At 37.6% G+C, this 27,871-nt stretch overlaps 1 protein-coding gene across 1 annotated transcript in view; it reads right to left on the bottom strand.

The window, feature by feature from the left end:
- Positions 1-459: 459 nt before the first annotated feature.
- The window catches only part of ASXL2 (ASXL transcriptional regulator 2), a 121,291-nt gene continuing 93,879 nt past the window's right edge, over positions 460-27,871 (bottom strand). Inside the window, exons 7-13 of the mRNA XM_069494516.1 lie at positions 27,410-27,554; positions 26,519-26,662; positions 17,080-17,243; positions 12,495-12,591; positions 9,934-10,039; positions 7,274-7,991; positions 460-3,656 (exon numbers count right to left, since the gene is read on the bottom strand). Coding sequence (XP_069350617.1) covers positions 1,218-3,656; positions 7,274-7,991; positions 9,934-10,039; positions 12,495-12,591; positions 17,080-17,243; positions 26,519-26,662; positions 27,410-27,554 — 3,813 coding nt within the window. The 3' untranslated portion in view covers positions 460-1,217. The remainder of the gene's footprint in view (positions 3,657-7,273; positions 7,992-9,933; positions 10,040-12,494; positions 12,592-17,079; positions 17,244-26,518; positions 26,663-27,409; positions 27,555-27,871) is intronic.

Below are 27,871 nucleotides of genomic sequence, written 5' to 3'. Positions count from 1 at the left end.
TCTAAAACAGGAAAAGTGCTGTGTACTTTTGTGTGTATGTGTGCCCACACATGTGTTTGCAAAGTAAGAGATGAGATTATGTCACCCTCCTCATATGCCTGGGAGGTCAAAACAGGTTAAATGGAATAAGCAAATGTGGTATTAATGAGCTTTTCTACCTGTGACAACTGACTATAGTACATTAGGTAACGGGTTGAGGGAGAAGAGGAAAAGAGAGGCTACCTTGTTTCTAGTGTTAAAATTGTTCTCTGAAGTTCTTTACGTTCAATTTAACAGTTTCTGCAGTTTCCTTTCCCTTGCCTAACAATACGTAGTTCAAATCACCCCATCACTAACACTTTTCTATTCATTTTATGCTAGTATTTCAAAACTGTAAGTTTCCATGAATGACTAAGTATGGGATTTTTTTGCTGGGATTGTTGCCCTGTACAGGCTATAACAACACAGGCATGGGGCGGGGGCGGGGCGGGGGGACTAGAGAAGCAATCCCTTCACGAACTACATTCACTATGTCAGGGCAGGGGTGGGACTAGGGAACAGCAGGGATCCACAAACTGCAAGCAGAGTGCTTGGCCACAGTACTGGTTTACAGAAGCCAAGAACCAAGTCAGAGCTTTCAGAATCTGAAACACTACCTGTGAAATTAATACCTTATCAAATACTTCAGCTTAAGAAGCTTCTACGAAAGGTAAAGGGACTGAGTAAACTCTGAATCCACATCCTGCAAAGGCTGAATGATCTATGAATGACCTGCAGCCAGACTGTCAAGACATAGTCAGCATGAATGGTCACTTCTTTAGACCACTCCTTCACTCCTTCCTTTTCCTGGCCTCTTAGGAAAGGTAAGAAAGCTTCCTTTCACCATGCATGGCATTAAACTTTTCTCAGAGTCACATGAAGTGGAACATAAATCTGAATTCAAAATAACACATTATTACCTAAACACTTGGAAAAATGTTAAACAAAATGTGACATATTTACATGATTTTTTAAGTGCAAACTTGTCACAAATTCACAAAGTCTTGCTTGACTTAGACTTACTATACAAGGTGCTCTTCCTCTAAAATGTAAAAGATCTATACTCTGTATTCCTGATTAAGTAACATTTGTCTCTTAAGACAACTGAAACTTACTTGTTTATTTCTGTGATTCCAAAAAACACATCTGGTCAACCCATCCCTTCCCCCTCCTTTACAGTGTGTCTCCTTCTAGTCTCGTTACCGAACGACAAGGCAGGAGACGCACAGTTTGGAGGGGCCAATGCAATCATCATGGCAGAAAGCTCCACACCCTTTGCACATGATCATGGCTTTCAATCGGCAATAACATTTTGAAGGCGTGTCCTCTATGCTGTTCTCTTCAGGAAAGGCCTGAACAGGAATGGTCTGGCCATGGCTGCTGGGATTCATAGCTTGGCTAGCAGGGATGGTAGTGACAGTCACTGAAAAGGACATGACATCACCTACGTTGCTAGATACCTGGCTACCTGGTACAGCAGAGTTATGGTCCATGTCAGATGAGGTGGAGACATTGATCATGCCTCTGTAGCTTGGCCCTATCTGTGTGGGGCTTCCATACAACTTTGGGGTTTGCAGTGGTGGAAGGAGTAGAGGCTGATGGGTGGGGCTGTCTGCAGGTAGAGGAAGAGCAGTAGAATTGAAAAGCTCAGGGCTGCTACACATTGTCTTACCTCTCACTGCATGAGCCATTTGCTTCTGTGCTGCCTGAATTAAATCTCTGGCTAGGGTCTTTTCATCAAATGTTTGGCCTCTAGTGAACAGGTAATTCTCCTTGCTTAAAGTGGTTTGCTCATTCACTGGTGTCTCGGCCTTCACATTCTTGTTAGCTAAGCAATCACCGGTGGATAGGGTTTCCCTACTGTGGGGTCCCGAACTTGTGTCCCATTTGCCAGAACTGTGGGAAACCTGGGGCTCCTCCTTCACCATGATGGACTCCTGCTCATCACCAGTACTTTCCTCATCAGTATCGTCTTCTTTGCCACTGCTACTATCTCCTGTTGCATTTTTACAGTCTGTATATCCCATTTTCAAGACTTCAGTGGGGCTACTTAGACAAAAACGGTCTTCCGGGTTTATAGAATGGGTCCTCCTAAAGCTCTCTGAACCCCGGCCATAGGTGGAAATATTAAGTAAGTAGTGACCTGCCATTGCAGGCTTGGATGTCCTTCTGCCAGCAAAACCCAGCATGAACCTCTGGCTTGTGGAGATGTTTTCCAACTGGAAACCTGAGTGAGTGAAGTTGAACTGGGAGGGCGGCACAATTGAGAGAAGATTCTGCCTCCGAACCCTTTGGATGAGAGTCTGAAGGATCTGATCTTGGGTTGCTTTACTTAGTCCTTCTTGGTATTGGTGTGTGTCAATGCTGGAGTCCCTCAGCTCCTTAGCAGAAAAGAGCTGAAGGGGCCTTGGAAAAGGGAGCGGTTTACTTTGTAAGGTTTTACCCATCTGTGTAGCTGGATGGGCCTGGCGTTCATTAACTTCCTCTCTGGTGCTATTTTCTGTCGTGTTGGTACCTATGAGTGCTCCCATCCCCCTTTCCTCTTTTGTAGTCAGTGGAACAGTTTTCATTTCAACTTTGGTGAGAGGTTTAGGCAGAATTTGCTCCATGGGAACATCTTTGCCTTGGAGCAGCTGAGTAACTAAAGGATTATTAGCAGGGATACTAGAGCTTGGTCTTGAAGTGGGTCCATTCATATGTGAAGAAGTTCCTGGGGTTTTAAGGCTAGAAGCTGCTGACAAAGAGGTCAAGGATGGAGTTGATCCGGTAGGTGCTGTAGTTACACTGACCTGGGGTACAGGAAGCTTTTCTGAAGTGGCTGTGGTCAGTAAAGATGTTAAAGGGGAGGGAGTCATAGCCACTGGTGCACTAGCATCTGTCTTTGCTGAGGCTGAAGAGTTTGGTGTATCCTTACTAGAACCGGCTTTGGGCTCAACTGTGCCATCAGCTGCAAAATGAACAGATGAGGCACCTGAGATTAGAGCAGGACCTATTGGAGAAGGTGCCTTCTCCTGTCTGCAACTACTGGGCCCTTGTGGGTGGCTAAGAGAGGCCACTGTGGCTGTTGCCCTGGTGGGGTTCAGTTTTTCATTATCCGATTTCTCTATGTGGGCTGGTGATGGGACATTTGTGCACGCTCCACTGATGGCAGGTGTTGGAGGCACTGAGGGGGTTTGCTGTAGTTGTGCTCCAGAGACACTATGAGGCTGTGCCTGGTCTGGGGTGGTCTTGGTCTCAGATTGGGGCTGAGTCTCTGGACCACAGGGTAAAAGCTCTCTCGTACCTCCCCTGCTTCCAGTTCCTGCCAGTTCCAGTGTGGGGCCTTTTCCAGTTCCACTGACTCTGTCTGAGCCTGGACTGCCTCCTCTAACAGCTTTCCCTTCACCACCCTCTCCTGGACCTTGTCCACCCCCTGGGCCAGGTCCTGGAATGGTCCCTCCAACTGAGGCGGCTGCAGCAGCTGCGGCGGCTGCAGCAGCTGCTGCCCTCTGTGCTTTGACCAGCTGGGCTTTTGCTTTGATGTCTGCGAGAGTTCTGGCTCCTGTTCTGTTAGGACTAATGATGGAGACTGGAAAACAAGCCCTGGGAGAGACCTGCGATGGATGAAACGGCATGGAGGAGATTCTGGAGACCGGGATCTGAAAGAAATAGAGGGGAAAAAAAAACGACAGAGCTTAGTTTTCACTTACAAGAATAACTTAATCAGCCATTACAGTTTTAGAATAGATGAACAATATGGCACCTGTGACAAACATGGGAGGTCCATGGATGAGAGGTTAAACCTTGGAGATAGCAACATTTAGTTTGTCTCTAGGTGCCTTCGACCTTTTCTATTGGTGCCAAAGAATTCCCTCCTTCCACTCCCACCCTAAATCCCCACACCTCTTTTCTCAACACAACTCTCTCCTAATGTCACAACTACTTACAACTGCTTATTAAGATACAGACCTTTCTATGGTATCCACATTTTTACAAAGTGTGTTTATGTTTGGGGGTGCAGAGAAAGAAGGAAGGAAGAAGAAAAGGAAAGAAAGAAAGAAAGAAAATTGTATCATTATTGTCTTTTACTTCTTAGCTTTACTACCAAGGGGAATACTTGCTCTTCTTTGTTCTATGCACACAGTTAAGTTGAGGTGAATTATCTCAAATTACAGAGGCTTCCAGAGAGCACTAGAAGGCAGGCAGTATGTGATCCACAGGTATACCCCACTATGTCCACCCACATAAGGGAGTATGTACATACTGTTTACCAGCCATTCTCACCCCTGGCTGGTATTATATTTACTTTTGCAGCTTTTAAAAAATATATATGCTCTGGGCCCTATCCCAAAATATACAAATTAGCAGCCCTAGGAAAAAGTGTATTTCTAAAAAGCTACTTGTGAGATTTTGATGTACTATCAGGTTTGAAATCACTAATTTTCATACCATAAAAATATCATGTCTGAAATGAATTTGCCTCCTGTCCTAAACAATACTTTGAAAGTTACTAGAGTTAATTAGAATGCATTAAGATGCAAACTCTTCTAGTTGTTGGTTGAGTTTAAAGGAGCAAATAACTATTACAGATGTTCTAAAGTATTTAATTAAAAAAAAATTAAGCCACTAAGCTCTAAGAAAATGCATGCCATCTTTCTGAATATCCTTAAATTAAGAATAAGTCACTAAAGATTTTCCATTATTTGTAATATCCATTTTTTCAAATGTTTGCAGTCCTGAAAAATTGATTCTTTGTGATTTAAAAGTTAAGGCTGTGGGGTTTTTTTAAACAGATTTTACAAAGTCCATGTATTTAGTAACATCATGAAATGTACTTAATCTCTCTAAGAGCTAAATCGATTTTATTATATCTAATTCTAAGCCTAGATGCATATTTACTTAGCACATAGTCGTTACAAGCTGCCCACAGTAAGAAAGAAGCAATTATTGTCCCTTACTAATATCATTTGGAAGAGACTGCAAGGGAAAAATGGGAAAAAATGGATAAAACTAAAAAATTAAATACAAGAAAGTTGTTTAGGGGAATTTTATGTAGGGACAAACCCAAGAACACTCTTAAGAGTAACACCATACCTAGCATAATAATGTCTATCATAATGACTAAAAATCATTAATAACATGTTGAAATCAAACAAAAACAATCACCGAAAGTGGTTTTTGTTTTTGTTTGTTTGTTTGTTTGTTTTTGAGACAGAGTCTCACTCTGTTGCCAGGGTTAGAGTGCCATGGCGTCAGCCTAGCTCACAGCAACCTCAAACTCCTGGGCTCAAGCAATCCTCCTGCCTCAGCCTCCTGAGTAGCTGGGACTAGAGTTATGTGCCACCATGCCTGGCTAATTTTTTCTACATATATCTTTAGTTGTCCAGCTAATTTCTTTCTATTTTTTTAGTAGAGACCGGGTCTCGCTCTTGCTCAGGCTGGTCTCGAACTTCTGAGCTCAAATGATCCACCTGCCTTGGCCTTCCAGAGTGCTAGGATTACAGGCGTGAGCCACCATGCCCAACCTGAAAGTGGTTTTAAAATAAGAAGTTTTAATACTTAAAAATAAGTTTCAGTTATTTATGTAAATAGCCCTATTACCCAATTATGCAGAATAAATTATACTTTCTTTTTAAGTACAAAACCATTCCAAGTTGTCTAGGTACTGATAACAATTTAACTTGCTGAAAAGCCCTATCCTGGCAGAGCATAAGAATAAAATGCTTTTCTTTTTAATTGTCCAGTCGTCCCTTGGTATCCATGGGGGATTGGTTCTAGGACCCCTATGGATACCAAAATCCGAGGATGCTCAAGTCCTTTATATAAAATAGTACAGTATTTGCATCTAACCTATGCATACCCTCCTGTATACCTTAAATCATCTCTAGATTACTTATAACACCTAATACAATGTAAATGCTATACAAATATAGTTGTTATACTATAATTTTTATTTGTATTTTTAAAACCGTTGTATTGTTATTTTTATTTTATTTTTTTCTGAATATTTTCAATAGGTGGGTTAGTTGAATCCACAGATGCAGAACCCACTGATACAGACGGCCAGCTGCATACTGAATGTAAAACATACAATGTGCACATATGTGTGTATATAATTTTTATACACATATGCATGTAACTAAACTATAAAATTTGTACTAAATTTCAAGTTTGTTTTCTACTTAAATTTTGTTTAAAAGGTTTTATTCTGTTATAAATTACATTGAGCTTTGTCTAAGAAGTTAAGATTTAAAATAGGGTCTAAGATAAGACAGTTGTGAGAAGTTAAGTAGTACACGACATGGGTCAAGTTCTAGTAAGTGAGTATTTCCAAGGAATACTTCCTGATAGTATTAATTTTGGCTCATCTAAGTTAAATAAAAAAAGGGGGGAGGAAAGTACTTTTATTGGGTTTATTTTTCTATTTCTATGCCAATGTGAATGGGCAGAACTCAGTACCTTGGGCTCTTGGTAAGCAAAACAGTATCAATAAACATTATTCATAAAAAAGTATTAATGAATAAATTCTATTTACAAAATGAATGAACTATAAACTGACATTAAGCACAGGCCCAAATATTAATAAATCTTGAAGATCAGGAGTAAAAATGTGTTTGGATTTTAAAGGGCTTTATATATTAAGATAGTCACAGATGCTGCCTAGAAGAATTTGAAAGATTTGACAGGTAGCATAGAGCTAAAGAGAAATTAATGACATATGCTAAGCAGCAGAGCTTAGCAAGACTATTCCATCTTACTAATATCCCTCAAGTAAACAGTGGTGACAGTGTGACACAGGATAGCCACACACATTTCCTTTAATAGGAAGGAGGTAAAGGTAGTGGTAACCCACCGAGTATCAAATCAGTTACGGTACCAAGAAAAGGGCCAAGGCACAAATTCTAAGGCTCCTGGTACAAAGATAAGGTCTTCTGATCACATCAATGGCTCCCTCATGCTTAGTCTAGTACTTATTTTGTCACATAAGACAATTTCCGTAACTGTTTTAAGATACAAGAATAGTGAGCACAGGAGTGGTTTACATTAGATGCCCAAGTATTTTCCTTATCAATCAATAAAAATATTTACGACTGCAGTTCTAAATGCCTATTTGTCAGTAATTTTATTCCTATAAGACCACAGTTACATGCTTACCAAATATATACAACTGCTTCTGCATTAAGAAATACCACAACTTAACTTGAAATTTAGCAGGTATGACCAAAAACGTAGTGTGTACACAATCTCTCCTTTTCAGTTCTGCACACTCTCTTACCTTGAGAGGTGGCACTTTTCGCACCTGGACCCTTTCTCTACTGAGAAAGGGCTGTGGCGAGACCTGAAATGGCTGCTGGTGCTGGCAATTCTCAGTGACACGTGGCCTTTTCTCCCAGCTCACAGGGGCCTCTTCTTGGGTGAGAGAAGATTTCCTCTTGAGGCTTTCTGGGCTCTGATCAACAAGAGTTGCTGGAGGTTCTTTCCTAGTGGTCTCCTGTGGACCTACTTCTGCTGTAGGTTTCATTATTGGCTTTTCCACCTCAGGACTCTTGGGTTTGTTTGGGGATATAATCAAAGATTCTTGGCTTTTGTTTTTGTTGTGACGAGAAGCTGTGGTGAGATGATTCTCTTTCTCACATTCCTGTTCAGCAGAGGCAACTGGCTTCTGCTCCAAGAGACCCTCATCCTTTGGGCACTTGACGGGAAGAATGCTACTAAGCTCATGCGTATTGCTGGCGGAGGGATGTGGGGGCTCTGTGGGTTTGGAGAAGTTTGGCTGTGCCTTGTCTGGGCTTTCGTGCTCTTCTTTTCTGCCTGCTGGCGGCATTTGCAATGCTGCCTCTGTACACTCTGACTGCGGGACTACTGGGACAATTCTGACAGGAGAGGCCTCTGAAGGAAGCATGGATTTTGGTTGCTCAGCTGGGGTTTTCTTTACTTTGGGATCATTGGGAGATGCTGTCAACTTCTTTGAATCTTCAAGGCTCAGGCCAGAACTAAAAAGGGAGAAAAAGAAATATTCTAGTTGAGAAATGACTCATGTTATTGAAGGCATTACAAAGTAACAGAATATGACAATTCCTAGGAGAACCCCTGACATATAATAGCTATCTTTCATGCATTATCTTCTATTGTCATTAGCAGTGAAGGTTCTGGAGCCACCATGCCTGGATTCAAATTCTAGCTTTGGTATCAACTGTCCATGTGATGTTAAGCAAATGACTAGCCTTCTGTACCTGTTTCTTCAACTGTACACTAGGGTTAATTACCACATAGTGCTGTTATGATGATTAACTAAGGTAAACCATGTCAAGTACTTACCTTGATGAAAGCTCAAAAATGGCAGTAATTATTACTTCTGCTTATAAAGAGGCCACACCGTCTAGAGGCATACATCACAGATTACCTACAAGGGAACTAAAGGAAGGCCAAGACCCATCCATCCTGGGATTGTGATCTGCTCTGTAGTACCTACCTGTGGAAAGGCTGGCCCAAGAAATCTAAGGGGACCTGAGGAGATAGTAGGACACTGGCTATCAATGTTCTCCAAAGGTCGAAAATTATAATTGAGTTTTTGGAAAGGCTGTTTAAATTCTACTTGGCCTGGCTATAAAATTCTGAGTGTCTCTGAGCTATCCAGGCGGTGTAGGCCACTTGGGACTTCTATAGTGTGGTCTGTCGAAAAGCTAGGCTAATTTGTAAGGGTCACTGGTGACTCTTCTTAACATTTTAGAATGTCGTATAATAGGCAAAATCAATGTAGCTCCTCTTTGGTGACTTCAAAGAATCAATGTCTCTTGAGATGGAATGGCTGAAGACAAAACTGGGCAGTAATTAAAAACAGCTGAAAACACACCCAAAAGCTTTGTGATGCTCTGTCTAAAAAGGAGGGATAAATATTTATAGAATTATTGCTACCTGTAATAATGGTCTAAATATATACAACATCATTTCTATAGCTCAATGCTTACATCAAGAATGTAGAAAAAAATCAGCTTATGAGATTCTCAATAGGGATCTTTCCTAAATGACCATGAAGGGGATCGATAAACACTACTTGGAGACAAGGAAAAGGGGCCCTTAGTTCTCAAACTGTGGTTATATTATAGAATCTCTTTAAGGGATGCCCCTTAGTGTGCAGAAAGAGGAAGAGAGACTAACAAGTAGAAGTCCGGGTGTTCAATCCTATTTCAAACGAAACAGCTCCATGATAATCATTTAGATATCCCCATTATGATTTCATTTGGACTTGTTAGGGAAAAAGTTTAGAATACAGCCCTTTAAAACAGGGTTTGTCGGGGGACAGGCGGTACATGGGCAATGTATGTAACCTGAAATTCTGTATCCCCCATAATAAGATGAAATAAAACAAACAAACAAACAAACAAAAAAAAACAACAAAAAAAACCAACCAACCAAACAAACAAACAAAAACCAGGGTTTGTATCCTGATCCAGCTATGTACATTTCCCAGGTGCCTTTTACAGAGGAGAGCCTGGTTAATTACATGTTAAGTATAATGGTCCATATATTATAGGATTCCTGGGATTCCTTGGTGATTCTGGATGGTTACACTTGTGATAACCATAACAAATGGACAGAACTTCAGTATTTTTTTTATCTTATAAGGTTACTAGAAGAAAAGCCAACCTATTAAAAAAAAAGGACTCTTAATTCAAGATTAGAATAAAATTTTTTTTTTAAAAAAAGAAACCATCCCACCCACAAAATAGTATGTTATAGGTCAAGGATTATGAGTAATCCAATTCTGTGTACCTATGATTCACAAGAAAAAAACCTTCTAAGGGAGAATTGGTAAAATAAAAAAAGAAGGAAATCAAGGACTAGATTTCCTGTTAAGATAATGAGATAAAGCATCACATGACATACACGCAGGAATTAGCATCTGGTTTATAGGGTCCGTCTTAATATTATTACCTCTGACCATAGTAGCTTTCAAAGAATTGTTCCTTCCAAGGCTCCACTTTTTTCTCCTTCTCAATCTCTTGTCGAATTCTCACCTGCATCTCTGGTGTAAACTCACCTATAACGTACCCAAAAAAAGATAATCAATAGAAAAATGCTATTTGCAATGTTTAACTATTTATAAATCATGAAAGACTCATGCAGGAATCAGAATACTATCATGTGCAAGTAACAGAAACTTCTCAAAGCTCTTCAATGTGAAGGAGGACCTAAATGCCATTAGGTGAAACAAAAATACACTTGCACACCACTCCATGGAGCTATCAGTACTCAGCTGAGGCTGACAGTCTTTTCTCTGAACTTTCCCTGCAGCACCTCCCTCCAGCTCCAAACATCACATTCCACACAGATTTCTTTTAACTTTGAATTTCTATTAATAATTTATTTTCCAGTGGGGGGGAAAAAGTGATGTGCTTTCAATAAGTAATGCTACCAGGCATTTTATTAAAGTTCTGTTTCTCCAAGGTAAATTGTATTTTAGGCCTTTTACCTCTAACTGCAAATGAAAAGCTATGGCCCTGCTTTTTAAAGATTCCAATACAAGGCAGAGAGTTATTCTGGAGTTGCCAGTTTTCTATTTGTTCCAGAAACTGTACCATCTAGTGCCCCTAGCAACAAGATGCTGACATGCCAAAGACCCAGCTGCTCTGAATATGCCATTTATTTGCATATACTACCAACCACCTCAATCCTTCCCACTCCATCAGCAGAGAACAGTGAATGTGCTTGGTAGGACATCTTCAAACTTGTGGCTCAGATAGGCTGCTCCCTTTTATATTCTAATACCCAGGACATCAGGGAATAAGAGGTAGAAATGGCAGAATTTGAAGTTTAAGACCTCCTGGGGGTGAGAAGAAGGAAAGGAAAAATGTTAGAGGACCGTGGACATCACAGTCATGGGCAAAGGATTAGGAAAAGAGGATGGATCTGGCTGTCAGAATCCAACCCAGAACTTCTGCTGTTCAGTCTACTGTGCATCATAGAATGAGGAATAAAAAGTATTGAACTCTGTTCACTTATGTACGTGTTCAAAGTTTTGTTGCTCAAAAATATAATCACGTAACTATAGGTATAGCACATTGCTTACATGTAAAAAGAAGTAACACTGACACACGGTATCATTGTTGATAGTACCTACTTAGAAAAAAGTGGGGTTGGGAAATAAATCCTTTATACCTATTTATCCTTAAAGAAAAGTACTGGTAACTGGTATATTTTAAAGTGCTTATATGATTTCAATTCTTTCAGAAAAAAGGGGTCTCTGCCCAAGGAAATCTGTAAGAAAGAGAAAGGACCAAAGTAATAAGCAGGAGATTCCTTCTACACAGAATTTGCTCTAAAAGAGGAGGATGGAAAAAGTCAACAATTGTGGTGAACAATACAGATATTAGCTGGTCATTTAATTGTCAGGTATGTGACAGAAAGTAAGCAATGAATAGAATTCCTAATGCTCTCCTTACAAATGCATTTATTTTAAAGATTTTTCACACTTGTTTCAAGCTATTCTTTGGCATAACTATATATGACTTTTCAAGTGTTATTTTATGTCCCATGTATACTGAGAAACAGATGTAATATTTGAACTAAAAATAATACAGCCAGTGGTTTTACTTATGGCTGCATATTAGAATCACATGGGAAAATGTTGGGGGGGAAACAAATCCCAAACACTAAAATTCAGGCACCAACCTAGACTAATTAAAACAAAATCATTGACAGTGGTGCCTGGATATCAGTATTTTTAAAACAACACACTGTTTTTGAGCAGTTGGGATTAAGAACTGCGAACACTGACAGATACTACATGCAGTGCTCACACAGTAACTTTTTTATATTTTATAATATGTCCTCGGTAAATTGTTAAATCAGCATTAGAAGCATGGCACACAAGTGACTACCATCAGCAATTCTCAGTCATAATCTATATTTATTAAAATGTTCTGACTGCCAATTAACTTCAAATGGGTGAATTTTATCATATGTGAAATATATCTCAACGAAGTTGTTTTTTCTTTTTTAAGAAGTTCTCACTGGTTCCTTTTACTGTTAGTTTCCTTGGGGTTGAGCAGCAATAAAGAGGCTACTTCACTGCTTGCTAAATGGGGATTCACAGTACCATAAAATAACTAATTCTATACTCTGCCTATTAAGGAGCTTATTAAAATTTCAATTCCTAGGCAATCTAATCTAGAATTCAGTAATCTAGAATCACTGAATCAGAATCTTTATGTGTAGGGCATAAAAATCTGTATTTTTTAGTTTCTCAGTTGAGTTTAAATCATTAAAGAAACATATTGCTAGAGTCCATCTGGAGTCAACCTGGTTACAAAGGTTCCAGATAAAAGTCTAGCAATGTGTTTCACACAGGACAGCCAACTGGAACCTATGGAACACGCTGTCCTTTACCTTCCAAAATTGCTCGAATACCCGATGAGGTAGAGAGGGCCAATATGCTTGCATAGTGGCTTCGAGTGCACACACATCCTGCAACATACATGAGGTGGAACACTTACCTTCTGAAAGTCTTTCCTTCCAGCCTTGGGCTGCAGAAGTGAAGAACTCATTGTTAAGAGCTGAGCCATTTAACTTCATCAAACCATCTGGACCAACCTGAGTCAAAGAATAAGCCAAGGAAAGCTTACAAAGAAAGAGAAAGGTATCATGTGGTACTTGGCTTTCTGTTAATTTTAGAAAAGACTGTATGTACATTTAATTTTATAGAAACATGAGTATCTCATACCATGCTGCTTATTCTGGACACCTCTATTTTTAATGTAATATAATATCATTTTGTTCTAAAACATTCTTTTCCTTTTTACCCCTCTTCCCTCTTTCTCCTTTCAACTCCATTCCTCAATAATTAAAAACCTGCTCACAGAACTACACATAAATATATTTGTAATAGTATTTTTCTTATTTCCTGACAGTTTATTATATAGAAGTGGGACCAAGTCATCTACACTGCTCTGCATCTTAATTTGCTCACAGAATATACCATAGAAGTCCCTCTAAGTCAAGTGGCACAGTTTCAGCCCCTTTGTAACAGCTGCATATTACTTCACTATATGAATGTACCTCAGTTATTTCACCATTTCCCTAACAACAGCTATATACTTTGTTTTAATGTTTTTCCATAATCAAAAAAGGTGTCAACAAGCATCCTGGTAGAGATGAATACACTAGTGCTTTTATTTCTAAGGGATACATTTGCAGAACAAAGAATATTTGAAAGTATTTTAGACATTGTCAGATTACTTTCCAAAAAGGCTAAAACAAATGACATTTCTACAAGAATATATGTGCATACTCATTTTTCTATCAACAGTAGACATTAATATGCTATTTAATTTTTGCCAATCTAATGGGTTTGAAATGGTAAAAATTTTCTTGACTACTAGAGTGTACATCTTTTTGCATATTTATCAAATATTTAGATTTGCTATCTTGTGAATTGGCAATTCCTATAATTTTCTCATTTTCTGAAAAAATGTGGATGGGAAACTTAATAAAATCACCATTCTCCCCAACATCAGTATCTACATTTCTATCAGAAACCCCAGATTTTTCATGAAATGAATGAAATAACATTAAAATTTATACGAAAAACTGGGAGGGGGAAATTGACTTTCCGATTATTACACATAGCAAACAAAGTCACTGTAATCAAAACTCCAACATTACTGGCATTAGAGTGAACAAAGAAATGAGTGGAAGAGGAGAAACCATCTGTAAGTATATGCTACATATACAGACATACAGAACATATAACAACAAAGATGGCATTTCAAACAGTGAGAAAAAGATGAATATATAAATATATAGTGCTAGAACAACTGGCTATCCACCCAGCAGAAAATAAAGTTGAACACTACATTCAGATAATATACAAAAAAAAAAAAATCTAGATGAATTAAAAACCTAAATGCAAATTTTAAGTCAAAAACATTTTTTTTTATTTCAGCTTATCATGGGGGTACAAAAGTTCAGGTTACATATATTGCCCATGTTCCGCCCATCCCCCCGAGTCAGAGCTTCAAGCGTGTCCATTCCCCAGAGAGTACACAACGCACTCATCATGTAGCTATACATCCATCCCCTCCCCCCACCTCAGTCCGAAACCCAGTTGGTGTTATTCCCAAATGTGCACTTAGGTAATGATCAGGGAAACCACAAAAACAATTTTTTGAAGAACACTTTGGGAACTACTTGGGCATCCTGGGGATTGAGGAACTCTTCTTAACCCACTTTACTTTTCAAACCTATTTGGGCCAACATTATTTTCCTCTGGGTCTACAGCAGAAATTGGTACACCTTCTATAGAGGGATGGACTGCAAATACTTTAGGTTTTCTAGGCCATATGGTCTCTGTTTCAGCTAGTCAACTCTGCCACTGTAAGCACAAAAATAGCTATGGACATATGTAAATGGGAGTGGCTATATACCAATAGAACGTTATTTACAAAAAGAGGCATGGGATGGAAACTGCCCAGTAGACTACAGTTTGCTGACTAGTGATTAGCACTTTAGAGTTGGTACAGGGTTAACAGGCTTCCCTATGAGAGCTGTTCATCCAACATCTACTTGAATAGTCAAGTGATGAGCAAGTTATTCTACTGCAAGTCAATCCAATCCACAGTTTAATCCTCCAACTATTAAAAAGTTGTTATTTTAATGCAAAATCTGCTTTCTGGAGAAACAAAGTTTACCTATTCCATATGATGGACCTTCAACTATACTGGGAGAGAGATGTTCTAATCCAAACTTCTTGTATCTTTCTCTTGTCTAAATATTTTTCTAATGTTCATTGCTATATACTCATTAACTGAAGTATGGGTTCTAAGTTTCCTTCCTAGTGACAATCAGAATTCTTTACACTCTAATTTTCATCTGACAGTGAAGCTGTATTTCAATATTGCTTAGGTTACTGTGTGCTCCAACTGTACTAATAACTGAAAAAGACTAGCTATTAATATTAAGAGTACCCCACAGGATTGCATTCTATGGGAAGTTCAAGTAGATAATCTCTAAGGTCCTTTTAATTCTAAAATTGTATGTGGTAATCCTCCAGATTGAGAAAGTTTGATAAGGGCCATCGGCCAAAAGACAGTTCTGAGGAACTAGCTCTGTAGTGCCATACATAGGCCCTCAGTTAGGTCCTGTACTATTATTCCTAGCCTAATAACCCCAGGTCTTAAAAAAAGATGAGAGCAATCCTTAATGAGGTTCTTTAAAAATTATGCTGACACTTTAGTCTCCTAACTTGTTCTAACCAAGAACTGGACATTCCCAAAGCTGTTAATTCTCCAGGAAGAGTTAAGGTAGGGAAAACAGTCACTGGAAAGGACCAGTCTTACTTCTTTGTCCCTACTACTGATTTATTTGGACTCTCTGGACAATGGACTCTGACCAGCTTTGACATGTTCTGATTCATAGCACTATGAAATTATTATCAATGTAGTCTAGTAGAATGACGATTTTCAAAATTAGAAAGATTTAGATTTAAGTTTATAGTCAATTAGCTATAATGATTTGATGTCTGTAGTTTACTTACTCTCTGTTATTCTCTCACTATAAACCAGGGAATATAACTAGTCTTTTCACTGTAACTAGGGAAAATACCTCCCTCTCATGGTTTTATGAATTTTTTTTTTTTTTGAGACAGAGTCTTGCTCTGTTGCCCGGGCTAGAGTGAGTGCCATGGCGTCAGCCTAGCTCACAGCAACCTCAAACTCCTGGGCTCAAGCAATCCTTCTGCCTCAGCCTTCCGAGTAGCTGGGACTACAGGCATGCGCCACCATGCCCGGCTCATTTTTTCTATATATATTTTTAGTTGTCCATATAATTTCTTTCTATTTTTAGTAGAGACGGGGTCTCGCTCTTGCTCAGGCTAGTCTCGAACTCCTGACCTCGAGCGATCCACCCGCCTCGGCCTCCCAGAGTGCTAGGATTACAGGCGTGAGCCACCACGCCCGGCCGGTTTTATGATTTTTAAAAGATGAGGTTGGAGGGATCTACCACATGACTTAGAATATAGTGGGTGTTTAGAAAGAATAATGAATTTTCAAAAATCTCAGAAGTAAAGAAACCTTAGAAAATCCTAATAATTCTCTTCTTTTTACAAAGGAAGAAACAAAAGATCAGAAAGGGGAGTGACTTGCTAGTTACTCTTTCCTTGATCAAAGCCTAAGTCTCAGACCTTTACCTTATTCCTGACCAAAGTAAATCTCTCTAGTCCCCCTGCCATGACTCTTCTCAAACCTTTGGTATTACTTCTTCATACTTTTTTTTTGAGACAAGGTCTTGCTCTGTCGCCCAGGCTAGAGTGCAGTGGTGTCATCATAGCTCACAGCAACCTCAAACTCCTGGGCTCAAGAAATCTCCTGCCTCAGCCTCCCAAGTAGCTGGGACTACAGGTGTGCGCCACTATGCTCAGCTAATTTTTCTACTTTTTTGTAGAGATGGGGTTTCACTCTGGCTCAGACTGGTCTCAAACTCCTGGCCTCAAGTGATCCTCTCATCTCAGCCTCCCAAAGTGCTAGGATTATAGGTGTGAGCCACTGTGCCTGATCTACTTTTTTTTTTTTTTAAGTATAACTTATATTGGGTTTTAAGTTCTTTATTACAAAAACAATACATGTTTCTTTCAGAAAAAATTAACAAAAGAATAAAAATAATGAACACAATTAATTCCACAACTGTTATTCCATGTTGTATGTCCTTACAGATGTTTCTGTGTTTTTGGCTTATTCCTGACTTTTCCCACTCCACTGATGCACTGGCCCAAAGCCTGGACGAAGACAACTCTTCCTCCTAAACTGTATTCTATGAATGCCTACATCCTAATATGATAGCTAGTCAAATTTATGACATCATCTTGATATACTGGTAAGAGAGCGGTCTTTTTTTCTTTGTAAGTCTTACAAAGCCTACCTATTAAGACACTTACATTAAATTATTATTTCTTGTTTAGTACCACAAATACCACTTCTTTACAGATATACATAAAAAGCTATTTTAAAAATCTTAAGGAGTTGTAAAGGTATGAGCAAAGCAAGTCCCTGAAGGGTCACAAAATTTCTTATGCTTGAAATGACGCACCTGTCGATCCACCTCTGGGAGTAGTAAAAGCAGTCGTTGTTGGCAATCTCCAGGAAGGACTGAAAAGGTGTGTTTGTTGATCAGCGCTCGCAGATTTGTATTAACCAGAATGGAGTCTGGTGTCTCAACATCAATGTCAGCACATTTAGTCCTTTTCATTTGTCCTGCAAAAATATGGAAAAGAATCATTTCAGCTTCCCTCACAGTCCTGTTCCCACCTAAACTACAGCTTTCTGTGCAGTACAAAAAAAAAACACAGTTATAAGCTTAAATATCACACTTTCAGGAAGGTAACACTTAAATATCTTAGGAATTTCTTTTAAAAATAACAAAACAAGTTTTGTTGATTTATGAAGGTTAAAAGAATATAATTTATTTTTCTGCAAAAAATAGAACAAAGTCTGCAAAAAATGGATCTTCTGCCATACTAAAATTGCGTTTTACATTTGAGACTAGGTTATTTCCCCCCAAAAACTGAGTAAGTTTATGATAAATGACATATACAGAGAATGTCTAAAAAATCCAAATCTACAAATCATACTCATGCCCTTTTCCTCTTTCTGTGAGAATTTTTTTTCACTAATTTGCATTAGCTAAAAATGTTATGATTGAATGGCTTAACATTCAAACATCTTAGGAAATCTGTCCCCAACCAGAAGATTATAATCTTTCCAAAAACTGACAGATTTGCGTACACAAAGAATTAAAATGTAAATGAAAATATGAAAATAAATGAATACACACACACACAAGACTAACTTGGAAAAAACATTTGCAAGCAATGACAATTACTATTCTTCATATGAAAAGAACATTTATAAATCAATAAGAGACAAATACCACCAAGAGAAAAATGAGCAAAGGAAATTAATAGGTAATTAATTCTTAGTCCACCAACCATAAGTAGATGCTAAGATATTAATATTTTAAAATGCAAATTAAATAAATGAACAAAAAATACTTTTTGCCTATCAAAATGGCAAATATTGTAATGGGATGTAATAGTGATGGGAATATGCAGGGGAAAAGCAAAAAGCACTTTCAAATACTGCTGGTGAGGCTGAAATCAGTATAATCTTATAGAAGAAAATTTAACAATACCTAGCAAAATTTTAACATGCATAGGACTCTAGGACCCAGAAATTCTACATTTAGAATTAGTTGCACAAAGCTACAGAATCCTTGATGTAGGTACTCTCTGGCTCCTGGCCAAAGCACAAACAAAAGTAATTCCTCTTTAGAGGAAAGGATTTCCCTCAAATTAGGCCCATAGGATTTCTATAAATTAAAATCCAGCACTACCTCACAAAGATTACTCAAGAAATCAGAAGTCATGCCACTACAACAGTGTATCATTAGAAACCAGAAATAACAGATTTAGACCTAGAAGCACTGAAGCTATCAGATATACAGAATACAGAATAGGTATGTACAAAATGTTTAAAGAAATAAAGAATGCAATTACAAAGATGAGGACAAAGCAATCAGGAATGAATAGACAGACTTTTAAAAAAAAGGGACTTCATGAAGTGCTGATTAAAATTGTTGAAATCGGATACTATGGATAGATTAAACAGCAGTTTATACAATGTTAAAAGAGGTAGTTATAACGTAGAATATACAGCCAAACAATGTACCCACAAAAGATGAGAGAGAGAATAATTTGAGAGGTTTAGCAAATACATGAAGGACAGAATGAGATGGTCTAACAAATATCTGAAGGAGGTCAAGAATGAGAAAATTACAAGAATGGAAAAGGGCAATATTCAAAGAACTGACAATTGTACATTTACCAGAACTGATGAAAACCACAAACCTAAAGATTTAGAAGTGTAACATATTCCAAGTAGGATAAAAAGCAATCCATGCTTATACCTAGCTTAGTAAAAGTGTTTATCAAAGACAAAGAGATTACCTTGAAAGCATCCACAAGGAAGAGAAAGATTACATAAAAAGAACAATGGACAGCAGTAAACTTCTTAACAATAAAGGAATTTAGGACAAAGTAGATAATGTTGAGTGAAAATAATCATCAACCTATAAAGGTAAGTCCTCCAAACTATCCTTCAAGAATGAACAGGAAACATCTAAGACATTAGAAAGATAAATAAAGCTGAGGGCATTTACTGCTAAGAAACCTGCTCTAAATAAACTTCTTAAAAAATTGTACTTCAGGAAGAAAAAGCATTGCAGAAAGATGAGTTGGAAAACAATGGAAAAAGGTAAATATGTAGATAAATCTACATTGTTTACATGAAATAATAGCATTCTAGTGTCTGATTTGTGAGGTTAAAAACAAGGAACAGAAATGTTAGACAAGAACAGTATTTAAGTCCAGATGTCACAAAAGGTTAGTGCTAAATTAATGTAAAGTAATTCCACCATTCTGGAGGAAAATCAAGATGATAACTTTTAAGAAGCAAACATGTTACATGTACCCATAAAATATGGAAAAGAATTAAACATGTGTGCTACCATTTAAATCATCAACCGCTAAAAGAATAAAAATAACAGAATAAAAGAATAGAAATTAAGTACATACCAAACTCAATAGGCTACAAGAGAATTAAAATGAACCATATATAAAAAATATTCCTCAGTAATTTCAAAAAAATTATTCGGAAATTTTAAAAAATAAGGGAAACAAGAAAAATAGAAATAGGACAAAAAGCAACAAGAGACTAAGACTGTAAAAATAAGTCCAAATAGATTAACAAACACAATAAAGAAGCTAGGCGCTGTGTGGCTCACTCCTGTAATTCAAGCACTTGGGGACTGTGGTCCTCAACCCCCTGGCTGCGGACTGCTAGTGGTCCCTGACCTATTAGGAATCGGGCTGCACAGCAGGAGCAGCAGAAGGTGAGTGGCGGATAGCCAAGCTTCATCTGTATTTACAGCCCATCACTTGCATCGCCACCTGAGCTCTGCTTCCTATCAGATCAGGAGCAGCATCAGATTCTCACAGGAGTGCAAAACCTACTGTAAACTGCACATGTGAGGGATCGAGGATGTGCGCTCCTTGTGAGAATCTAATGCCTGATGATTGGAGGTGGAGCTGAGGCAGTGATGCTAGCACTGGGGAGCGGCTGCAAATACAGATTATCATTAGCAGAGAGGTCTGACTGCAGAGATCATAATAAATCAATTGCTTGTAGGCTCATATACAGACCTATGAGTGGCACGTGACAATGTAATAATAATAGAAATAAAGTGCACACTAAATATAATGTGCTTGAATCATCCTCAAACTACCTCCCTTCCCCCAGATACATGGAAAAATTGCCTTCCATGAAACTGGACCCTGGTGCCAAAAAGGTTGGGGACTGCTGCTTTGGGAGGCTAAGGCGGGAGGATCACTTGAGCCCAGGTGGTCGAGGTTGCAGCGAACTATGATCACACCACAGCACTCCAGCTGCACTGAGAGAGAGAGACTCTATCTTAAAACAAAACAAAAGAAAACCCAAAGAAAATTCAGCTAGCTGCATGCTGTTTACAGACATACATAAAGCAAAAGGACACAGAAATGAACAAAGCCATACATCAGGCAAAAACTAACCCTAGGAAAGTTTGTACATTCATTAATATCAAGCAAAAGATACTTTAATTAAAAAGCATTATCAATGATTGATAAAGTACATAAATAATTAAGAATTCAATTTACCAGGAAAATTTTAAACATGCAAACATCTAATATAAAATAACTTCAAAAATACGTGAAATAAAAACTGACAGAACAGGGAGAACTGGACAAACCAACCATTAGGACAGGGATGGGGAATCTGCCACCTTAAGGCCACATGTGGCCTTCTAGGTCTACATAAGTGCGGCCTTTTGACTGAATCTAAATTTTACAGAACAAATTCTTTTAATTTTATTAATACATTTTTGTCTTTTATATTTTTATTTTTTAAGTGAACATATTTAAAATACTAAAGAATAAGTTTCAATGAAATAATCCTCCCAGACTGACCAGCACAATTAGAACATTAGTAAACCACAGGGATAAACTGATGGCTGCTATGCTCACTATTTAGTTCTAACTTCCCCTGCCTGACTGGCACCACTACCCCATAAGGCTGGTTGGCGAGAGTTTATGGGGATCGAGTACACCAGTCTGTTATCAGCTTTTGACAGTGGTACACTATGTTTTTGTTTGAAGTAGAATTTGTGAATAGTTACACAGCTCAACAGTACTTTTTAATTCTGTCTACTTAACGGCCCATCATGTCAAAGATGACCAAGAGAACGCTGAAGGAATAAAACCTAATTTTTAATGAGGATTGGAAATTGCAATATTATCTTGTTTCTGCTAAAGATGATTTGCTTTGTGATACTACAATAACATTAAAGGAATTCAATGCTCATCAGCATTATAACACTCATAAGGACCAAAAATATTTAAAATAAGGAGAGGCACAAAAGGTTGTATTGCAGAAATTAAAAGATAAAAAGCAAAAAGCAAAGACAGTTCTTTCTAGCAGCAATGAGACCTGGAAATAATGCCATTGAACCAACTTATAAAGTAGCTTGTATACTCAAGAAAAAAGGGAAGCCATTCAATGACACGGAAATTGTGAAAGAATGCATTGTCAAAGTTGTAGGATGTTTAGACCCCTATATCGTTTCAAACTACAAACAACTGCCTCTTTCAGGGAGAACCATAACTGATCAGCAGCATGAATTAGCCTTCAACTTAACAGAACAACTTCATGCAATACTTCAAAAGGAAAATATGTATTATTCAATTGCTTTGGATGAATCAACTGATACTGCTGACTCGGTGTAGGTTTTATACTTCATTCAGATCGTAACAGAAGATTGTCTTTGCTATGAAGAGTTACTCGCTTTGGGCACTCTTGTGAACAGAACATGGAATAGGTATCTTCAACAACTTTCAAGACAAATGTCGTGAAGTTGAACTGAATTTGGTAAATTTAGTGAGTGTATGTACAGATAGTGCACCTTCCGTGACAGTTTTGGCCTCATCAGTTTCATAACACACTAAAGTCGATTGATAAGGTATTCAGTGTGGATTTGCCATATTATCTAAAGTGAATTGGCTATTGCAGGGACAAGTGCTAGCCAAAATTTTATCTCTGCGAGAACAGACAGTTAAATTTTATGAAGAACAGAATCAGCAATGTGAATTATTGAAAGAAGATTTTTATAGGAATGCAGCATTTCTGTGTGATATCATGTCAAATCAAAATGACTTGAATTATTTCTTTGCAAGGTAAAACTAAGTCTATATATAATATGTGGCCAAAAATCCAAGCATTTTGAAAAAAGCTATCTATTTTCAAGACATTTTGTCTTCAAAAGGAAATTTCCGATGAACATTTTCCCCAGTTAGCAAAGATCACTGATGAGCAGGATGATATATGTGAATCATTTGAAGAATACACAACTGTTATGGACCTATTAATTGGAGAATACAATGAAAGGTTCACTGACTTTGAGAATCGTGACATCACAAATTAGCATTTCAGCCTCACCTAGTTGATATCACCAAGGCACCTAAAGAACTATAGATAGAATTGATTGAGCTCTAATGACTTTAAAATGTCATCTATTGAGAGCATGAAACAATCACTTTAAAATGTCATCTATTAGTTTGATGCTAAGAAAGATCCAATTGAAATATGGAAAAATGCAGAATAGCCATGCCTTTGGCAACATGCCCGAAAAATGCTTTCTTGCTTTTCAACCTCTTATTGCTGCGAATCTACACTCTCCTACCTAACCCAAATCAAGACACCCTTAAGGTCACGAATGACTGACACCTGTCTAGAGGATCAACTGAAACTGTGGACCTCCATGCTGCAACCAAATATTCATGCTTTCCAACAAAAAGCAGATACAACAAAGTCATTAGAAGGTTAGTTAATTTTAAAATTAACAAATAGTTTTCATTTTTTGAAATTATTAAGTACATAGTAGTTAAATTTTTACAAAATAATATACATTTTTAAGTATATCTAATTGAAGTTTATTGACTGTAGCCTTATTTGATTACAGCTAAATTAATGCGGCCTTCCAGCATGGAAAGGTTTCCCACCCCTACATTAGGGTAAGAGACTTCAACACATCGCTATCAATTGTTAATAAATCAAGCATACCAATGGCAGCCAAAAGAAAAAAAAAAAAAAGCTGAATCATTTCAGATTAACAAACTTGATCCAACAAGCACAGAATTCTGTGTTGAACAACTAGAGTACACTTATAAAATTCATTATTAGGCCGAAAAAAAGCAAGCCTCAATAAATTTTAAGTAACAGTAGTGGCAGTAACAATAATAGCAGCAGCACCAAATTCTTATATGGGGCTGCCTAAGTGCCAGGCACTATTCTAAGCATTTACATATGTTAACCAACTTGTTTTTCACACAATCCTATGAAGTAGGTAACTTCAAATGAAAAAAAGTAAAGCCCAGATACAGTAACTTGCCCAAATTACACTATTAAGTTCCAGTGCAGGAATTCCTGACTTTTGGCTTTAGAGTCTGTTGCTTTCACTGCACTACACAGGCATATGTATCATGTAGCCCAAGACATCTGACCAGAAGGTATTTTAGTTAAAAATTCGTAATAAAAATATAAACAAAAATCTCTAAATATTTAGAAATTAACAACAACAAAAAAACCCAAAACACTTTACAATAACTCTGGGGACAAAGCAGAAACTATAACAAAAATTTTAAAAACTTTTTCAATCTGAATGATATAAAAATAGTACTTGAGAGATAAAAGCAAACGTTATTAAAAAATTTAAACAGTAACCAAAGATATAAACCAAAAAGTAATGGTTTCTACATTCAAACCCCAATCTTCCTGCCAGAGATGACAACTTAAATTTGAAGAAATGAAATAACAATATACATATTAATATTTTATTTTTTAATTTCATGGAATATCTTGAACATCTTAAAAAATATCACCTACAAATTCATCTTCATTCTATTTAAAAAGGTGCATCTTATACGTACCATGATTAATTCCCATTAAGGATAATGTAGGTGGTTTCCAGATTTGTTTTTAACATAAACAAGGCTGCAATGCTTCTGGAAAGCAAAGACTTAAATTTCCTTTTCTCATATAACTGATAGAATTGGAGCGTCAGTGTTCCTTGAATAGTTTTTACTAATTTTTTTTTTTTTTTTTTTTGAGACAGGGTGTCATTCTGTTGCCCAGGCTGGAGTGCAGTGGTGTGATCCCAGCTCACTAAAGCCTCAAACTCCAGGGCCCAAGCAGTCCTCTTGCCTTAGCCTCTCCAGTAGCTAGGATCCCAGGGGCACACCACCGTGCCCAGCTAATTTTTTTATTCATGTTTCTTAACACCTATCGTGTACTTTCAATCTGGAATCCTGTGGCTGTCAACTTTAAGAATGTTGTTGTTGTTGTTGTTGTTGTTGTTGTTTTAAGGAGGTAAGAGTCTATGTTGCCCAGGTGGGACTCAAGTAATCCTCCTGCCTCAGCCTCTGAATTACTACAGGCACATGCCATTGCATCCAGCTTAAAATGTTCTTATGTTGTTTCTTTTATCATTTACTTCCCTTTTAACTTCTGTTCTTCTTTTCTGATAGTCCAATTTGAGACACTGGATAATCTGGATTGGTGCTCCAATCTTACCTTTTCTCTCCTACTGAATGTCTTTTTCTCTTTGACATTTTCTATGAAATTTCTTCAACTTTATCTTTCAGTATTTCCAATATAATTTTTAATTTCAGCAGCCATATTATTTAATGTCTTAGAACTCTTTATTTTCTTATTTTAAAAACAGTATTCCGGCCGGGCGCGGTTGGCTCACGCTTGTAATCCTAGCACTCTGGGAGGCCGAGGTGGGCGGATTGTTTGAGCTCAGGAGTTCGAGACCAGCCTGAACAAGAGCGAGACCCCCGTCTCTACTAAAAATAGAAAGAAATTATATGGACAGCTAAAAATATATATAGAAAAAATTAGCCGGGTATGGTGGCGCATGCCTGTAGTCCCAGCCACTCAGGAGGCTGAGGCAGGAGGATTGCTTGAGTCCAGGAGTTTGAGGTTGCTGTGAGCTAGGATGATGCCACGGCACTCATTCTAGCCTGGGAAACAGAGCGAGACTCTGTCTCAAAAAAAAAAAAAAAAAAAAAAAAAAAAGTATTCTGTTCTTTCATGGATGCAATTTCTTCTTTTATTCCTTTCTGTGAATATTACATTTTTTAAAGTTACTTGTTTTAATTTTTCTGTTCCCTGGAGTCTCCATTTCCTCTGAGTTTCTGTATTTCAGATTTTCTCTCTCATGACGGAAGAGTTCTTCAAAAGTGATCCTAGTAATCAAAATTTAAAGAGAAGTACTCAAAAGCTAACTAGAAATTCTGAGTGTATGGATGAATTGTGTAACTGGTGGGCTTCACTGAAGTGTTACTTAGATGATCTCTGTTAGTTGGGAATCTATAAATTTACCTGTAGATTTTTTTCTGAGGCTACCCAATTTCTTTAGGTACCAATCTCCTTCTGGAGCATGGTGAGAGAAGGGAGGAAGTAGTGGTGTTAGAAATATGCCTCACCACTAGCCTTCTGGAAGTCAGGACAATCATTATTTTGTATTTTTATTTTACTTGATTTCCCAGATTTCAGTACAATGCCTCATTACCTGCCCATAGTTATGTTTGGTATCCCTGAATTTAGGGTTTTGTGGTTCAATTTCATCTCTAAACATCCTGTCTCTTGATGAAGTAAGGCATCAAATTAATTCTTACTAATTTTCAAACAAGATTCTTCTTTTCAACTCTATGCCTCACTCTTCTCTCTTCTGTGACACATCATCGCTCTAATTCCCAAACCTTTCTGGTGCTCTGCAGCTTAGCTGCCTTGCATATTACTGGCAAGTGCTCTTCAGCTCAGTAAAAAATTCTACTACATTTTCATCTTCCAAAATTTGTTGACACAGCCTGCCCATCTGTTGTCTCCCTATTTTCTTCACCCATGTGGATTTAATTTTTTGTATTTCCCACATTCTCATTTCAGTAGGATTTGGGGGGAGGGGGGATTTAGTTTGTGATATTTAATTATGAGCCCTTCTATCTTTCTGTACACAGAAATAAAACATAAGTAATGTTGGACAAAGCAACTTATTGGCAGAAAGAGAAACCACAAAATGGCTGATAACAGATCTTTCTCTGAAATGAAGTTTGGTAAGGGGAGGACAGGAAGAACATGAAGATAGGCAAGAGCTTAAAGGTAACAGGGTAACAAGGAAAAAAGACTTACTAAATCAATTCTGTCCACGTTTCTTTTCATTTCTTAAAAGTAATTATGTAAACAACAAAAAGAAATTATATCTAATCCTGGCTACATAACTCAAATCATGTCCTAAACCTAAGCCAAATAACCGATGAATTTCAAACGGATAGCTGACGTATCACGGCAATGAAAACTGAAGTCTTTGTAACTTAACTTACTTGTATGGAGTCTGTCAGATCTCTGAAATGACTTCTTCCCCAAGCCTAGCAAAGGATTTTCCACTTTAACTGATGATGCAAAGCTGGAGTTTGAGTTCTGAGGACTGCTTGACTGTCCATCAGGTTGCTTTCCTTCCCATATTGCTAGGGAAAAAATATGTAAAGACTGGTGGCACTGAGATTATAGACAGAAATCAATTAATCAATCATTTAACACTAACTAAAGTTCATGTATGAGGCAACACAATTCTGTTAAAGTATTTTGAATTTGGGAATTAAAGTCAGCAAAATGTAAAATAAAATCCCTTTTTTCCTCCCAGCATACTGTTTACTTCTGTTGGTAAATTTCCTTTGTAACAAAAATGCAAAGTTCTGCAAGACTTAGATTGTCTGGCCAGCCCACAGAGCTGGCTTACAGCATCAAATTTAATTATGTAATATAGTACAAGGTCTGTATCTAAACCAGTTTAGATTACAAAAAAACAAATCAAGCAACAACAAAAAATCCAAAGGCCTTGCAGACACGTCCAATGGAAATTCAAAGGTATTAACAGTATGTATTCTTAGGAAAACCTTTCATTTTTAAAGAGAATTGATAAAGAGTTCAGTTGGAGCCTCTTAGAAACACTGTATTTTTTTTTTTAAGATTACTGACTAGAGGCTTCCAAATATTATTAGCTTAGACAATGTGAGTTAGTCATTGATTTCCATCTTACATGCAAATCTGACTGATGCCTTTTTAAATAGCAGCATGATTATCTTGCAGACAACTTTCCTAATTTATCCTGGAAGGATTTATATGGACGATTTGGCAGTACAAAGATAGTATAAACCAACATAAAATACTGGGAAAAAGAAGCTTCTATTGAAAAAAAATCCTAAACTGCCTACCAGGTTTGGCAGGTACAGTGTCACTAGTGGCTTTGACAGTCTTTAGAGAGAGATGTTGGTTGGAGGAGATGGACATGCTTGGCCTGCATTGCTGCTGCTGCTGCTGCTGCTGCTGCTGTTTCTTCTGCTGCTGCTGCTTTAGAGCCTATAAAGAGAAAACTGACTATAAGAAACAAATCAGTTTTTTAGTAATAATATAAAGTAAATGACTTCTTTAAATGGTGAGAAGCATGCTGATCATTCAAGTTCTTTGAAATCTATCAAGGAAAACAAAAACCTAAATTAAGCCAACTAAACACAAGGCCTAAATGATCCTTACAGGTTGGATACTTTTGGTCAGTATTACTCCTTTATATAAATGTGAGAAATAATCATTAACATATTTTAGAACTTAAAAAATAACAAGTAAGCCAAACATCCCAATCTTGTAAACACATATATGTTTTAAATAATTTCTGGAAA

This window comes from Eulemur rufifrons, chromosome 19 (genome assembly GCF_041146395.1).
Source record: "Eulemur rufifrons isolate Redbay chromosome 19, OSU_ERuf_1, whole genome shotgun sequence".
NCBI classification, from domain to species: domain Eukaryota; kingdom Metazoa; phylum Chordata; class Mammalia; order Primates; family Lemuridae; genus Eulemur; species Eulemur rufifrons.
Note: the sequence above shows the minus strand (reverse complement) of the source record. Positions and strands in the feature narration are given on the sequence as shown.